General features: G+C 35.2%; 1 protein-coding gene across 1 annotated transcript; it reads right to left on the bottom strand.

Moving 5' to 3' along the window:
- Positions 1-9,409: 9,409 nt before the first annotated feature.
- Positions 9,410-10,668, bottom strand: LOC132278981 (gamma-glutamyl peptidase 5-like). The gene is made up of 3 exons (XM_059780896.1): positions 10,247-10,668; positions 9,787-10,119; positions 9,410-9,681 (listed from the first exon to the last, which is right to left on the bottom strand). The coding sequence occupies exons 1-3, from the start codon at positions 10,562-10,564 to the stop codon at positions 9,577-9,579; spliced, it is 756 nt and encodes a 251-aa protein (XP_059636879.1). The 5' UTR covers positions 10,565-10,668; the 3' UTR covers positions 9,410-9,576.
- Positions 10,669-18,532: the final 7,864 nt, after the last annotated feature.

Below are 18,532 nucleotides of genomic sequence, written 5' to 3'. Positions count from 1 at the left end.
ACTTACATGTTTGCCGTTTTGAGCCAAAACTGAGCATAAGGGCATTTTGGGATTTTCACATAAAAAATAAAGTTTTCTTTTGGCATAGTTAGCTAGAAAACATGATTTTGAGGGTAGTTTTTTCTTTGTGTTTTTTTTAAAAAGTCCCCGAAAGTCCTCAAAATCACATTTCAAACTCAGATTTCTGCTAAGCTTTTAGCAGAACGAGCGCTCGAAGATGTCGCTCGAGCGCTCGAAGATGGGGCAGAGAGTTTTGGCCCTTAGGCATGTGCCATTCGAGCACTCAAAGCCCTTGCTCAAGCGCTCGAGGTACTGTTCATGTGTGTGTGTGTTTGTGTCTTGGTTCAGCACTGCACCTCCGATTTCAAACTATCATATCTTCTCCGTTTTAACTCCGAATTGGTCCGTTCTTGAGTCTAAATTGACCACGTCAAAATAATATTTCCAATGGTACCAACTAGAGCTCCAGATTCTTCTTTTAGCTCAAGTTATTCAAGTTTTAATAAGGTAGTGTCTGTTTTTGGTTCGAACCAGGATAGGGTTTCCCTTCCTTCGACTTCAGAACTTAATATCTTTGTCGTTTGGACTCCGAATCATGCGATTGTTGAGTCTATTCTTGTTGATTTTTTATTGTATTTCCAATGGTGTGCACGGTGGCACCCATTTTAGTGTGGAATGACCATTTTGCCCCTAGGTTCATTCTTATCCGTTTTTGAAACATTGCTTCCGCATTTGTTTTCTTTGGGTTCCGTGACCTCATTGAGGGTCACATTGGTGTCTTAGAGACGTATTGTATCTCTAGAGACCATTTTTCTATCCTTTGCTTCCGCATTTTGGATCCGTTTCGGGTCATCACAAGACACACTGGGTTGAAAAATTCAGGGTCGTTACACTAAGTCTGATTACAACGGTATATATATACTTCAATTAAAACCTAATTCCAACCCCAAACTAAAATATAAGTCGGCGACTCCATAAAAATATAAGACCCTAAACCAATAGGTATAATCATAAAAACTAAAGAAACGAAATTAAGACATTAAATCATAAGCTACAAATACATGAATTTCCACATAAGCATAAAATAATAAAACAATTTATCAATTAATTCAATTAAATCACCAATTAACCAAATATTTCAATTTAATAAACAATTAACCAAATAATGCAATTAAATAAACAATTAATTCAAATAAATAATAAAATAATTACACAATTCAATAAATAAGCAAATATCAATTAAAAATACAATAAAACCAATAATTAAATAGCAAGACTATCTTTTTAAAATTAGGGGTATTACATTCTTCCCCTCTAACAAAAGGAATTCCGTCATCGGAATTCGCTCTTACCTTCTTTTAATATTTCAGGAAACTGCGAGCGAATGATATGCATCCTCCCGTTCCCAAGTAGACTCAGCCTCATTGTGGTGATTCCACTGAACACGTACCAAAGGGATAACCTTATTACAAAGGATTTGATCTCCACGGTCGACAATACGACACGGTGGTTCCAAATATGTTGCATCCGGCTGTAACTCAATCTCTCTAACATCGATATACTGGTACCGCTCTTCATCTAGCAGAAATGTCTGCAACATGGAAACATGGAACACATTGTGCATATGATCCAAATTATCCGGAAGTGCCAACCAATAAGCTACAGCTCTAACGCGATCCATAATCATGAATGGATCGACTAACCGTGGTGATAACTTCCTTTTCTTCCCAAAGCGCATTACACCCTTCATAGGGGACACTTTGAGTAGAACCTGATCCCCAACCTAAAACTCCAAAACACGAGTGCGACGATTTGCATAATTCTTCTACCAACTCTGGGCAGTGCGCATGCGATCCCTAATAAGAGCAATCTTTTCTGAAGTATCTTTAATGAATTCAGGACCCAAAAATCTGCTCTCTCCCACCTCCATCCAACAAACAAGAAATTGACATGGTCAGCCATTAAATGCCTCAAACGATGCCATACCAATAGTCTTCTGAAAACTATTATTATAGGCAAACTCCATAAGTGGCAAATAATCCTCCCAGTGGTCCTTGAAGTCAATGACATACGAACGAAACATATCCGTCATGATCTGATTAACCCTCTCAGTTTGTCTATCGGTCTGAGGATGATAAGCAGTGCTAAGATATAACTCTGTACCCAGAGCCTGCTGAAAACTCTTTCAAAATCCTGACACAAAGCTTGAATCCTTGACAGATATAATAGATAACGGAATACCATGCAGCTTTATAATATTTGTAATGTAAAGTTTCGCCAACTGCTCTGAAATGAAGGTAGTGTGAGTAGGCAAGAAATGAGCTGATTTAGTCAACCTATCCATGATGACCCAAATAGAATTGCGATTCTTAAAGGAATTAGGAAATTCCTCCACGAAATCCATAGAAATGCTCTCCCATTTCCACTCCAGTATTGGTAGTGGCTGTAGAGCTCCTGGTGGCCTCTGATGATCAATCTTGACCATCTGACAAGTACTACACTGAGAGATAAAAAAATATAGCAATGTCCTTCATCATACCTGCCTACCAAAACTGCCACTTCATATCCTGATACATTTTGTCTCCACCTGGATGAACAGAAAACTCAGAGTTCCTCAAATCATCAGCAGAAGGTATGACTAAACGCCCCTTGTACTCAAACCTCCATTAGTCCCAACATAGTAAAATGGGACCTCCCTAGAAGTTATCTCTGCAATTCTGTCAATGCACTGCTGATCCGTGAGTTGCGCCTTCAAATTTTATGAATGATAGAAGGTGTAACTACCATGCAAGCCATAAAAGCATCCGAAACATTCTACTCAGTAATGAATAGAGCAGAAATACTAGCAGCGGGTCGGCGACTGAGTGCATTTGCCACCACATTCGTTTTCCTTGGATGGTACTGTATAGAGAAATGATAGTCGTTCACAAACTCTAACTATCTGCACTGTCTCACATTCAGCTCTCGCTGAGTGAACAAATACTGAAGACTCTTATGATCACTAAATAACCTAAAGGATTCTCCCAACAGATAATGCTTCCAAATGTATAAGGCAAAGACTACAGCTGCCAATTCTAAACCATGTGTTGGATAATTAAGCTCATGAGGGTTAAGCTTTCGAGATCCATATGAAATCGGTCGCTCCTCCAACATCAAAACACATCCAAGACCTTGCAAAAATGCATCCGTATAGACAATATACTCTATCCCGCTTTGTGAACTAGATCGAACCGGTACAGAAGTCAACTTAGTCTTTTGAGCTCATCAAAAGCTTTCTGACAGTATTCATCCCATACGAACCGTACACCCTTTTTAGTCAAATGGGTAAGTGGTCCCGCTATCTTGGAGAACCCCTGTATGAACCTATGATTATATCCTGCCAATCCGAGAAAACTCCGAATCTCGGTAGGTGAAGTAGGTTATTCCAACTCCACTACTGCTGAAACCCTGGCCGGATCTACCACTATTCCCCTTTCTGACACCACGTGACCCAGAAATTTCACTTTTCGCTGCCAAAATTCACATTTCTCGAATTTGCCATATAACTGATGTTCACGAAGCGTCTGTAATACTGTACGAAGATATCTAGCATGGTCATCCTCTGACTTAGAATAGATCAAGAAATCATCAATGAAGACGATAACAAACTGATTTAAGTAAGCCTTAAAGACTCTGTTCATTAAGTCCATGAAGACTGCTGGGGCATTAGTCAACCCGAATGGCATGACACAAAACTCATAAGAACCATATCTCGTGAGAAACGTTGTGCTAGGAACATCTTGCTCCCTAACCGGAAGTTAATGATATCCAAAACGCAAATCAATCTTAGAGAAGTACGTAGCTCTCCTCAACTGATTAAAAAGATCATCAATCCTAGGCAAAGGGTACTTATTATGAATAGTAACCTTGTTCAACTCTCTGTAATCTATACACAGGCGAATTGAACCATCCTTCTTCTTCATAAATAAAACTGGCGCTCCCTAGGGTGAAGTACTCATACGTATAAAACCCTGGCTGAGTAATTGTTGAATCTGATCCCTCTGCTCTTGCATCTCCACTGGTGCCATCCTATATGGTTTTCTAGAAATAGGCGTAGTGCTTAGAGCTAAGTCAATCACAAAGTCTATTTCTCGACAAGGTGGCAATCTTGGAATCTCCTGAAAAACATCTAGAAAGTCCTGTACAATTGGTATGCGATCCAATGACACAGTAACCTCCTCCTTCATTTTCTCCTCCACATAGAACAAATATGTGCTAGTAACCCCGTTAAAACGTGGCATAGCGACTACATATATAGCATGTCCAGGTATGGTGAAAACAATAGACCTATCATAACAGTTAACTTGGGCATGGTAGTGAGATAACCAATCCATCCCAAATATCACATCATAAATGTGCATGTCCAGGACTAATAGATTGGCTAGAAATCTGAGTCTACCAATATTTGTGTCACCGACCCATCACTCTCATGTAAAATGATAATATCGCCAAAAGATGTAGAAATACCCCGTGATTGATCACACACTTGTGTTACCAGCTAAATAATAAAACCAAACTTCTTGAATACTCCATAGAGCAAAACACATAAGGTATACAAAATACTCTCAAATCTACTAACAAATAGAATATCGCTCTTCCTTGGGAATTCTTCCATCAAAATAAAACTTATCATATTGATTTACACAAGTTCCTTTATAAACTTCATGGTAATTGTCCCGTTTCAACACAACGTACATATAAGCAAATATTTGTTTGCTTGTCCTAATACCAATCACTCCACTGTGATAATCCTTTATTATCGCAAGATACACATTCCAATATAGTTTAATAAAACTATATGTGTAATCATCACTAAAATGGTATCATAAAACATAAGAGAAAAACCAAAACCACCAGTTCACTTTAGTAAGAACTTTTTCCCTTGAGCAAGAATATGTTGATCCACTTTACCCAAATCATTTGCTTAGAGCTAATGATATTCCAGAAGTGCTTCATGACAGCTACCTAGTTCCAGAGAGCAAGGTTGGGGAGGCCAAGACCACCAGCCCTTCTAGGAAGGCATCAAAGTTCCCATGCCACCTTGGCACCTGTCTTCTTTAATGGAGGTCTGGACCAGAGAAAGGACCTAAAAATGCTGTTCATTTCATCAATGATACTCATTGGCAAGATGAATTTTAAGCTCCAATAAAGCTGAATGGAGAAAAGAACTGCTCTAATGAGCTGCAATCTACCAGCAAAGGAGAGATCTTTGCTAGTCCAGTGATTGATTTTATTGCAAACTTTGTCAATCAGCACTCTGCAATCATTTGCTTTCAACATGGAGGTGATCAATGGAACTCTAAGATATTTCACAGGTTATGTCCCTTCTTGAAATCCAAGTAGTGAGAGGATACTGCTTTCCATTTACTCATTAACACCTGTAATGAAACATTGACTTTTGTTATGGTTGATGTGTAATCCAGAGAGTGAAAAGAATGAGTCAATAACATATTTGATTGTTGTGAAAGATTGAATGCTTGCATGTGAGAAGACCATAAGGTCATCAGCAAAGATAAGGTGAGTGAGCTTCAAATCCTTGCACCTCCAATGACATTTAAATGGCATTTCAGTTGTGCACTTGTTCAAGAGCAATGAGAAGACATGCATAACAATCACAAAGAGGTGACAAGGGGTCGCCTTGTCTTAACCCTTTGACATTGTTAAAGAAGCCATTGAACTCTCCATTGATGGAAATGGTAAATGATGGTGTAGTGATGCAGGTTTGGATCCAATGAATGAATAGATGTGGAAACCCCATCAGTTTCATTGATTGCAGGAGGAAGGTCCATGAAACTGAGTCAAAGGATCTTCTGAGATCAATCTTTAGGGCACACCTAGGTGAGTTTGAATGTTTGTGATAGCCATTGAGTAACTCTTGTGCAAGTAAAATACTATCATCAATTTGCCTGCCTTGAATAAAGGCTGACTAAGCCTGGTCAATGATGCAACAAAGGTATTTGCTGATAAGTGTGATACCCCTCGGATCCGAGACACGGGTTGATCAGGCCTAGGCCCAAACCCGAGGGAATATCTAACAATTAATATTTTATAATGAACATGGAATACAAAATGAATTAAGAAATGAAATTAAAGCTGAAAGAAACTAAAAATAGAATCAGCAAAATATTATAATTATTAAAATCCATCAAACCCAAACTCCAAAACTACATCAGTTTACAACTCGGGAATCCATCTCTAGTGGACCCCTATTAAACATCCAAACGGAAAATAAAGCAACTGTAATAAGCATCTAGAAATAAACTATGGAGAGAATCCTAAATCGTCGGAAGAGTGAATAGAGACCTCTGCTCAGCACGAAGACGTTTAAGCCTGGAATTGTCGTGTACCTGAAAAATAGAAATGGGCTAGGCCCACGCGCAAGTTCTATACTACTACAATCCAAACAGAGGCCCGATACATATGTACATCCTAAATAATTCAACAATAGCTAATAGTCCGTAAGTGTATATATATATAGTCACACTAAAGGACTCTTACTGGACTACAGGCCGGTCTCAACCTGAATAGAGGTAACATGCTAAAACGCACACGAAGTGGGTATGTGTACCTAAACCTAAACAGGGTACACCTCTAACCATCGTATCCAGCTATGCATCCTAATGTATATACGCTCTCTAACCGTCGATCCTGAGACTCAAGCTCATATTGAGGTACCATAACAATATATTTAAAATCCATCTTGAATCCTAGTAGTGCCGCTCAACTAGTTGTTGCCATGACACTACAATCAATAGGACTTAACTTTTAGTTAATCCAATTCTTAATCCAGAGTAGGTAGGTTTTGATATTTTGAATCCAAACCGCCCTTAGTATACCACCGTCCCATACCGGTGTATACTATCCAATCATCCAATAGTTGATACTATCAACAATTAAAGTAAACATCAACTAAATCCATACATCCCACACTTGATACCAACAGTAATAATGTAAGCATCGATAAGTAGAGTACAAGTATATACATAAACATGCTCAGTACATACAGTTCCATGAAATCTGGTATACTATAAAGTTTAAATCTTAATAACATTCAACAGCCATCAGTTGATATTACAGATCTCAAAGTAACTATCAACTAAGTTCATAACTCCAATAATTGACACAACTGAAATCATGAAAACATCAAGAACAGAAATACTGTAAGCATGTAGACATATTTAATCTATAGTATTTCCCCAAAATCCAGTAATACTAAGTTGGTTTAATTCTTAATATTATTCCAAGTTGGTTTAATTCTTAGTATTATTCCACACCAACTCATTTAGAATAGTTATCATACAGATACATGATCATGATATACAGTTAAGCATGTTACAATTATATCGTTCGTCTCAGAAGACTACTAATTCAGAGAGTTAAACATTACTAACTTTCTAATTCCTAAACATAGTGAAACTGTCTGATTAATTCCTCACGGTCCAAACTGTTCTAAGCCCTTAGACTTAATTAATACCACATCTGGAGCGTTAACGTAACCATATACATCCATTAGACCTTTCATATTAAATCCTAAACTCAACTGGAAACTTCAGAAGTAACCATCGCATGCAAAACTGACTGGAACAAAGAAAAAAAAATAAAAATGCACCAAAGGAGACGTCTCCAAAAAGTGGAGCCGCCTCCTTTAGACCTTGGAGCCGGCTCCACTTTTTGGAGCTGCCTCCACATAAAAAGGGAGCCGGCTCTCTCCAAGGGAGAACCGGCTCTCTCCCTCTCTGTCTTATTTCTTCGCCTTCCGTCTCTGTTTTACGCCTCTGTTATTTCACCGTCACGATTTCCAGAGGCTGTAACCCAATCCCAGTACATTCCCAATCCATGCTTAAGTCCAGTTAACATTACATACATAGCTTTAAATAGAGATGTATGCAAGCAACCATCATGTTTTAACAGTTTTACAAAGCATAAAAACATACAAATAAAGTTCAGTTTAAGCACGAACAGAGAATGGTTTAATTGATTCAATTAATCCTAAAACTGTTTAAGAATGCAAAGAACACGAGACCTAAGGGAGAGAGTGAGGATAGAACTTGCCTTACACCGACGTTCGTCTAAATCGTCCGGCGAATCCTCTGTTTACTCTCTGTTTTCCTCCCAGCCGTCTCTAAACTCTTTGTGTCTTACTGTGGCGTAATATCCTTCTAAAAACCCTAGGCAAACACCCTAGAGGAGTATTTATAGGCCACATTAATCCTAGACTCTCTTAAACCCTAAGTGGATTTGCTCGGCCCAAAGAGAAAACTAGGTTAAATGCACTGTCGGCTGTGAACTATGATTCTAATGTATAACCATCCATGTGCAACCTTCCCTACAGCCACGTTAAAAAAGAAACTAATTTAAACTAGAAACTAATTGAAATTAAAAAGCCAAATTCATTTAACAAGTTGCTACCTAATATAATTTAAACCAATAATGAAAACTATCAATTAATTCAAATGAAACAAATAATAACAATTAAAGCAAATAATTCCCACAACTAAACAATTAACCAGTAAAATTGCAAACAAACAGTTAAACAATAAATAAAAAAAACAATCAAAACAAATAAAATAGAGTTACAATTAAATCACAATTAATTAATGCCAACCAATTCATCATTTAAACAAATAAAACTCAACTTAAACAATTAAATAAATTTCAGGTCTATCCTTTTAAATTAGGGGCATTACAATAAGGGCCCAAGTGATTTTTTTGTGTGGCAATTGATCATATATTTGCAATTTTGGTACTCGGCCTGTCCAACTAAAAAACAAATATTTAAATCAAACCATCTTTAAGAAATTCAAAATTTTATGGTAGTCTTGACCAACAAGACATGAATAATGAGAAGGAGACTTGTGCCCCGATCTGTCACTCTCATATTTAGAATTCCAGAATATATATATATATATTTTTAAAGTTAGATTAATTCCACTACTTGTGTTCACATTCATATCACTGTTCTCTTAATATGGTTTCTAATAACTATTCAAATGTTCTTATATTGACTTTTGTAATTCAGTATATAGCGTGAGCCTTTTCCAGTCTGCACTTTTTCTCTATAGTCAATCTTCTTCCTTTCCTAAACATAAGAAATGTCTGAGTTGGCTGGACCCTAGAATTTTTACATCTCAAAAGAAATTTTCATCATGCATACCATTGAAAAAACTGCACAAAAATGAAATATTCTGTGTAAATTGTTTGCTCAAATGAGTGGCAGAGTGGCCCTCCCTTTCATATATATACACACACACACCATGTTTTGGCATATTATCCGAGCACGTTGCTGGGATTTCACAAATGGTTCTCCGACTTATAACTTTTAAGACAAATCTAAGGGACACGTACACATGGAGAAGCAATGTTATTTTCAATATTTATTTCTTCATTATCAGATCAAAGAGTATACATTGTATGGGACTTGGTTTACTATATAACCAAGTTATTTTTTCGGTAAATACTATATAACCAAGGTGGTTATATAAAACGAATAAAGATATCAAAACAAAAACAAAATTAATTAGCTTGCCAGCTACTTAATTAATTCCATCTGCCCTTGAGGAAGCCTCTGCAAATCTTTCCCCAACACTTCCTATCTGGTTCGGCTATCTGCAATTTCGCCTTGGCATCTTCAGCAAGACCTTTCTGCAAGTAATAATCAAGTAACCAAAATGAGTTTAAGAGAAATGGAAATGAAGTATTACGAAAAATTAATGAATGGAGTGAGAAACACACGGAACAACTTAGTACCTCTATAGAGTCACTCTTGAGAAGGCGGTCGATGAGATTGTCAAGAATGTCTTTGGTGTATTCTGGATGACCTTGGATTCCTAGAATGTGGTTTCCAATGGTGTACATCTCCACGCCCGTTTTATCTGAATATGCAATCACTTCAGCACCCACCGGAACCTCCCATACCTCATCTTGATGGCATTCAATGATTGAAAGGGCTGCTGGGATTTCGTCCGACCCTTCTAGGAAACTGCATGGGGAGAAATCTTTCACAATTTTCACTTTTCTTAGTCCAATATCCCAACCACTGTTTGCCTTCCCAACTTTTCCACCCAACGATCTGCACAAAACCTATATATATATATAAAGTTATATAATCATGGATTAGTTTCTTTTTCAATGAATCAAATATATATTAGTAAACACAATATGAATTATATATACAATGCATGTGAAAAGTACTATATTAAATTTTTACCTGGTGTCCAAAGCAAATACCAAGGACTTTCTTATGCATGGAGTCTAGGGTTTGCAAAAGAAAGCAAAGCTTGAGAACCCAAGGGTCATTGCCATAAGCATCGAAAGGGCTACCACTGACCACAAAGCCATCATAGTTTTGGAGCTCATTCATGTCCGGGAACTCTCCTTCAACAACCCTAAACAAGTCCCACCTCTCTCCTTCTTCCCCGAAAGCTGCAACAAAAACATTGAAATATCCACCATACACTTCCTTCACATACTCAGAATCATTTGCTGCTAGTAGCAAAGCATATCTTTTCTCTACTTCAACCTTCATATCTTAATTAAATGTGAGAGAAAGAGAGAGAGAGAGAGATTTAGTGTGTGAAACTAAAATTACGAGAGAGAGATATATATATATGCAGAGAGAGAGAGAGAGAGAGAGAGAGAGGATGATATATATGATCAAGTATGAAATGTTTTGAAGAGCAAGGGTCCTTTTATAGGCATAGCACACCAACAATATATTGTGGTATGGAAATTTCCATGCATGTGGCGTGGGTCGACTTTCCATATATTAAAGGCAAATTACAAAATTCTAAATTCTTGGAGAGAAGAGAGAATTGACCGTAACCATGTGATCAATACCGAGTGAGGAATATACATGCACACATACATATTTCAGTGGTGCACTTTTTTCAAACGGTAGACCAGGAAATGTTAGTTAATTTAAAATCCAGGAAATGGTAGTTAATTTAAAATCTATTAATCCCTATCTATTTATGACTATTAATGGCGATATTGTATTGGAAAATTAAATTAGTTGGACCTCCCAAATTCTTAAAAATTTCGTTTTTATGGTGAGATTGGTGACCTATTTTGGTTATTAAAAGTGGTTGAAATTAACTTGCTTTTAAAATTTTAAATCTCATGAAAAACATCTTAATTATTATTGCAAATTCTTCCACGATACAACATATATATTACACTCTGTTCATATATATATTATTTATTATAAATTAAAGAGGGAAGAAAAGCATGCTCAACACTGACATGTCCGCGGTCAATTGTTCTTCTCTTTATTTACTCAAAAAAAAAATTTATTTTTCTCTTTATTTTTATATTTTTTTTGCTAATATTGAAGTGCTCTTAAAAATATAAATTGTAAGAAATATATGTATATACAATTATTTTATTTTATTTTTGGAATTAAATATTGTATTGCTAAGTTGGCCTCCCAAATGGTTAATTAAGCTTCTCATGCATATAAAAAGCTCAAGTGGAGTTAAAAATATTTTTAGTCTTTGGTTTTACTGTAGTATTTAAAGCTCAACACGCACTATTTTCCACGTACGCGCTACTGTAGTATTTAAAGCTCAACACGCACTATTTTCCACGTAGGCGCTATACGAGCGAGTCTTGTTCAAAGTGAGAGGGCGACTACCAAGAAGAAATATATTTCGGACTAATTCAAACGCTTCGCAGGGCTGATTTTTAAAGTCCTCGACTTGGATTAGAAAATTGCAAATCAAAATAATATGGGTTTGGGCGTGTGCTGGTAATTTAAATATAGTTTTTGGACAAATTCAATAATAACCCAAATATATGATATTTTGTTTGTTTTTGGTAGAATTATTATTACGAAAGGCTTGTTGATCGATTGTCATCTTGCATTTTGGAGACAGAATAATGTATTAAGATTAACTAATACGGATGACCCAGTGAATAATGAATCTCCTGGCACAAGCCGTTAGTTCGAAAGTCTTACATTTGATTCTCACCGGGTACAAAAAGTACCTGAATTTGAATTATGTGTAGTTTTTAAGATATTGCACATATTCAAAGTTTATAATGAATTCAAAAGTTCAAAAGACCCCATGACTGAAAGGTTGGTCTCGTAATTATAAGTGTATGTGAAGTTTGGAAAAAATCTATATAGATAATACTTACCTACTTATCGGTGAATAGAAAGTTTATACTTATCCATGATGTAGCGTAAAAGTAATATGATAAGTGTCCTTAAAATAGAAAATAATAAAAATTGAATGTTTACCAGGTCTAGGGATGGCAACGGGGCGGAATTGGGGCTGGTTTGGCTAAATCTTACTCCATCCTATTAGAAAATTCATTATACTAACTTCGCCCCTATTCGAAATGAGTTTGTAATTGGTATATCATAACCACCCCTATTCAAACAGACAAAATACCGACTCCGCACTGTGTACTCCATTTATTTGCAGGGTGGGGCGGGTTATGTCATTTCTATTTTATATATTTATATCTATATATATATATATATATATATATATATATACTAGCACAATGTGCTCAAATTGGGTTGATAAATAAGCTAGTCCACCTTTTAAATTACTAAATAGTGAATATTAATATATTAACCAACACTTTCAGCAAAGTAACAAGGGTTGTAAAAATATTATATATATAAATATTTTAAAGGTACATATATAATTGGGGTGGGTTAATCATTAAATTCATCCCCGCCCCAAACCCGTTTCGGGTTTTCAATTGTTTTATTATATCCATCCCAAATCTATTTAGAGTGCTACCAAATTTACCTCTTTAGGGGCGAGACGTGGCGAAAACCTGCCCGGTCGAAGGAAATTGACATCCCTAACCGGGTCAACTAAAAAAAATGCAAATCAAATCCTAATTTAACACTCTCCCTCTCTACACCCAATTACATAAAATCTGAGTTACATGGTTTGATAGATGATTTGTTGATTGCAAAATTGATTGCTATTGTATATTTCTTGTCTTCGATCTTTTTCTTTTGGCGAAAAACAAATATTTATGTATCATTACATTTATAGTTATCTATTAATCATTCAGAGTTTTGTTTGTATGTTGTAATATTATTTTATTTAAAAATTTTAGCTTTAATTTTTTTTTTTTTTACGACAAGATACTCTTCTCATTCACTCCTTGTACAAAAAGAGTAACGTGAGGGGGGAGAGAGTTATATTTGAATCTTATTGAGTTTAATCCCGATAACCTATCAAATTTTTTAATTTTTATTATTTTATATTGTAGGGACACGTGTTAATTAATTTTATACCATATTAAGTATGAACTTTCTATTTACCAGTGAGTATGCAAGTATTGTCCCACTAGTTACGAAATACTCATTTATCTTTTAACATGTTAAATTCCCCAAATATCTAAAGAATTTTGGATAAATTATTTAGGAATAATTTCATAAAAATGAAATTTTTGAGATAAAAAGGTCAAAAAGATGGAGTCAAACTTCAAATTTTCAAATAAATAAAGTTTTATAAGAGGCTGACCCAAACTTCAAATTTTCAAATAAATAAAGTTTTATAAAAGGCTGACCTGAGCAGAGAAATTTGTTTACCCATGCAATTGATCAGCTCCTTTCTCTCTCTGAGTCTCTTCATCTCTCTTTATCATCAGAGCAGAGCCCAAGAGATATTTGTTTATCTCACTTTAGGTGCACACCGGGCATTGCTGCTATTTCATGAATCTCGGTACTGCGGCCAGAAGTTGAAGCTGCAGAAGTTGGTTCATGCGATTGGCATGATAAGACAGCATAGAATTCCATCCATTACTACACTACCAATATAAATAAATACAGAAAGAAACTGTTCTGCAATACTTTCCACTCTTTCAAAGAATATCAGATCAAATGTCAAGTCAAATGGATTCTCATCACAGTGGCACTGACCATCACAAAAATCATGCTACTAGCTGTCATTCTTTGAAAGAGTGGAAAAAATCCATTTGATTGATCTGAAATTGAACAATGATCTGAAAGAATAAACTGTTTTGCCGACATTGTTGCTGGTTTTTGTGTGCCAGAGCCTGAACTCACCGCCGCAATCCCTAAAGTGATAAAGAGAGATGAAGAGGGTGTAGATCAATTGAATGGGTAACTGAAGTTTGATTTCATCTTTTTCACCTTTTACCTACAAAATTCTATTTTTTTAGAATTATCCCAATAATTTATATACCCAAAATTGAAGATAGTTTTTTAATTTAGTTACAGAAGGTTTGTGCTCCATTAACGATTAAGTACTGTTAGACCTTTGTTTGCACGTAAGGTGAATGTTAAGGAACTTTTACAACATATAGGGTTTATATGAATGCATAGTGCCCTTTTAAATAAGTGTTAAAGGTAAAAAAGAAAAAAGGAAAAAAAAGTTTTAGAGCTGGGTTGGAATTGTTGTGAGAATGTTGAAAGTACTATTAGCAGAGGTGTCATAAAACTATTGTCAATAAAAGCAGTTATGTATTTGGTGATACATTGTATAAAACACTTATTATATTTGAATCACTTTTATTATTAATTTTACTATATTACCCTTGCATTAATAAACATGTGTTAATTTTCTAATATTAAATATTATAAAATTCCACTGAGTTCAATAATTTGTGAAGATCAACTCTATTGATTTAAAATATATATATATATCACATATTTTTTTTTATGATAAAGTATTTTTATTTAGTATTAAAATATAAATAAATTAAACATAATTTAATGATTATTAACTTGTATTTGATTGGGATCTTCTAGTAATACAGTAAAATAAGAACAAAAGATATTTAACCAAATTAGGATATTCGTTTGCTATTTTAAAAAGTAATTTTTTTGACGTAATCTCTACCACTTATAAAAGTTTTATTTTTTTACCAAACATATCGTTATTTTTTGAAATGAAAGTAATTTTTAATGGTAGGGAAGTAACCCCAAACACCCACTTAATGGGCCTAATCAAGCACCTCTTACATTGATCGCACCTTAGCATGCATACTTCTACTTCTAGAGATAAATTAGGACGAGTTGTCCACTATATTGTTGGAAGCCCAAGCCTGACCTTATTGTCGGCCTAAACAAGATGGTTGATTCAACCACCCTAGTTTCCAACTCAATTTGACCAATGCCCTAAATCAAATCATAGATCTACCTAAAAGGCTAGCTCGTACGAGGTTCTTGCAAAATTTGGGAAGAGTTAAATGTACGTATACAGTTTTGCCTTTCCACGTGAATAGGTTGTTTTTACTTTTGAAACCATTTAGACACCTCTCATTTTAAAAGCCTTTTTTTTTTTTTTTTTTTTTTTTTAATTAATATGGTTTTAATCTACGTCACACAATTATTCTCAACGGGTGTCGCTCTCATACGCACTTTGTGTTGGGATTTATATGCCCTGGCATAGCAAATTCCTATCTGGATTGTATTGACATATGTTCCTGACATATCTAAAATATTTATGATTTATATAATTGGTGAATTCAATGTATTATGTTTCAATTCACTATGAAATTGATAGTGTCCAGTTAATTACAAGAAATATTTATATATATGTATGTGATGACAATCAATGCATGATATATAAATAGTAATTATAAATTGTTCATAGTCGGTAATTATGGATGGACTCATAATTAATTAAGACTTGAACTGGATCCGCGTTAGGTTGAGATATATTGCGAGAGCCGTCGTATGCAATTACTCCCTATCACTGTCATGGCATGTGACTCTTAAGCATGAGAAAAGTATAGACTCTTTTATTAATTAATAATTACTTTGATTTGTTCGGCGGATTCTTCGGGATCCTTAGACCGACACTTTGGGTAGTTATGTAATTAATAGTTAGAGGGTTATATTTTCAATATTTGCATCATTGCTACTTGTATTTATTTTGTATTGATTATGGTTGATCACAAAGTAAATTCGAAGGCCTTCGTGTGTTTTTAGACAAAATGATTTATTATATATTTATTTATTTAAATTATTATTTTTGTCAAACAAATGTTTTATTGTGATCGAACCAGAAATAATCAAAGGTACCAAAATAAATATATTAATTAAGTAGTCGGATTGATGGCTATATTTATCCGATAACTAATTATGCATAGAGGGGTCAAAGTGCAATATTGACTTAGAGGTTATTTATTATTTAATTGGAGTTCAATTAATTTCTTTTAGTGGAGTAGAAATTAATTTATGAATTAATTGAATTGGGTCCATGGACCGGGCCAATTATTAATTCATTGTAGCCAATAAAATAATAGGCCCAATGGATTCTCACTCATAGCCCAACTTGATATTGGAATCATATTAGATTTGAGACATATGAATTAGAGATGGAGAAGGATTTGTTGTTTCCTTTTCTTTATTTTTATGTTGCCTATAAATATACATGGTCTATGTATATTTTAGGGGGTGATTTTTATGAGAAGGAAAAAGGAATAAATTTTCTCTCTCTAGAAAATTAGGGTTTATGTTCTCATCTAATGGAGGCTCCCACAAGCCTAGTTTTCCAAGGTCATTCATGGGGGCATATGAGTGATTCCTAAAGGCAAAATAATTACCAAGAAGATGGAGATCCAAGGAGAAGGCATCTTGCTAAGGGATCTACAATAAGTGAGAACATTCACTTTAGAGGAAAGTTTTAAAGGTTTACTCAGACCTTTGATGTAAGTATTCAATCCATTAATTGAATGATACATCATATTTTTATTTTTGCATAAAACTTGTCTCTATGTGATGAATCAAGATCTATGAATCAAAATCCCTCGAAAAGTTTTTAAAAACTTGCACGTTTCCCAACAGTGGTATCAGAGCCAGGTTTGATTCATTACTAGAGATCATGATTTTATGAAAATCATCATTCATGGATCCAAAATTATATTCATATATATTTTTATTGATGTATGTTGATATATGATTTAATATGTTGATATATATTGATACATAATGATGTATGAATAATTGTGAATGAATGATGATGTATGGTTGGGCCATGGATGAAGCTTATAGGTTAAATTAATGTAATTTTATCTTTGGATGAATGTAATTAAGGCTTTGATTTAGCCGTTTGAAAGTTCAATGATGTAATTTAATTTTTTCCATTGTATTTCAAATTGTAAATATTTTTAAAGCCATGTAATCTTCGTCAAAGGATGCTATGAAGCTTCAAGAAGGTCCAAAAGGATTAAATTATGCTTCAGTAATTTTCTGGAATTTTTCCGAATTTTTTTGGAATTTTTCTGGAATTTTTTGACGCTTAATTTAATTTTCTGGCATTTTTTCGGATTTTTTGGAATTTTTTCGGCGTTTTTCCGGTGGCCGGAGCTTCGCCGGCGGCGAGAAGGGGCGTCGGAGGTGGCCCGGATCAGGTGTGGCGTCAAGATGGTGAGCCTGGCGCGTGTTCCACACGCGCCAGGAGAGTGCACATGCTGGCGCGTGCATTGCACGCGCCAGCCAAGGGAGCTTGAACTCCACGCGCGTGAAGGCGCGTGGAGGCGCGTCCCACGCGCCCCAGGCGCGTGGGAGCGTGTGAGTGTGCATTCCACGCGCCCCAGGCGCATGCCGGCGCGTGGGAGCGCGTGGGAGCACGTGCAGCTTGCCCTAGGCGCGTGCCAGCGCGTGTGAGGTCCTCCGGGCTCGTTTCAAGCGGCGTTTTGCTTCTCCTGACGCGTACAAGCTTCCTATGGGTGTTTACAGACAGTTGAAGGATGCCCGTACAGCAAGAATAGTTTTTAAATGTTAAAAGCTGAATCCATTGGCCATTTAATTTGCTTTATCTGTCATTTATTGTTGTATGTGATGCGTGAAATAATTAATTGCTAATTATTATTGTTCATGCATTGGATCCATGATATTTATTTAAATGGCTTGATTTATATTAATTAAATTATGAAAATTAATTGGATTAGATTACTAATTAATTTGAGGGCACTTATTGGGAAACGAAAAATTGATTTTGTAAATTATTTTTAAAGTGTGCTTCAAATTAAATATTAGTGAATCGTTTAAAGTCCAAATATTTTCTAAATTTAATTGGATTAAAATCAAGACGTTTTGCATGCATTATATCATGTAAATGAATAAAATGAAAACCCTAATTATGAATGATTAAAAATTGAGTGGGAGCGGGGATTTTTATACATTGCCCCATGGCCTTCGTTATTAAAATCATTGTAATTAGATCTTCAAAAATAGGCCCCACGCATGATTTGAAGAATCTTAATATTACAAGAATGGTTGTCTCATGAAAATAAAAATATTAAATGTTCATTGTAATTAGATCTTTAAAAATAAGGCCCTACGCATGATTTAAAGAGTCTAGATTATAATGACAACATATTTAATGTTTTATTTTTCATTAGAGCATTAATAATGTTATACACTCAATCTAAAATCAATAGTGTTAGCTCCCCAACAGAGTGGTCTACACTAGGTGATTTTAGAAAGGCTAAACATAATCGGGAGTCATTTCATATAGATAGACAAGGCATTGTCTTAAGAGATATGGAG

This window comes from Cornus florida, unplaced genomic scaffold (genome assembly GCF_030987335.1).
Source record: "Cornus florida cultivar Cherokee Brave unplaced genomic scaffold, ASM3098733v1 CherokeeBrave_3.0.0_Hap2_Chr10, whole genome shotgun sequence".
Classification (NCBI taxonomy): domain Eukaryota; kingdom Viridiplantae; phylum Streptophyta; class Magnoliopsida; order Cornales; family Cornaceae; genus Cornus; species Cornus florida.
Note: the sequence above shows the minus strand (reverse complement) of the source record. Positions and strands in the feature narration are given on the sequence as shown.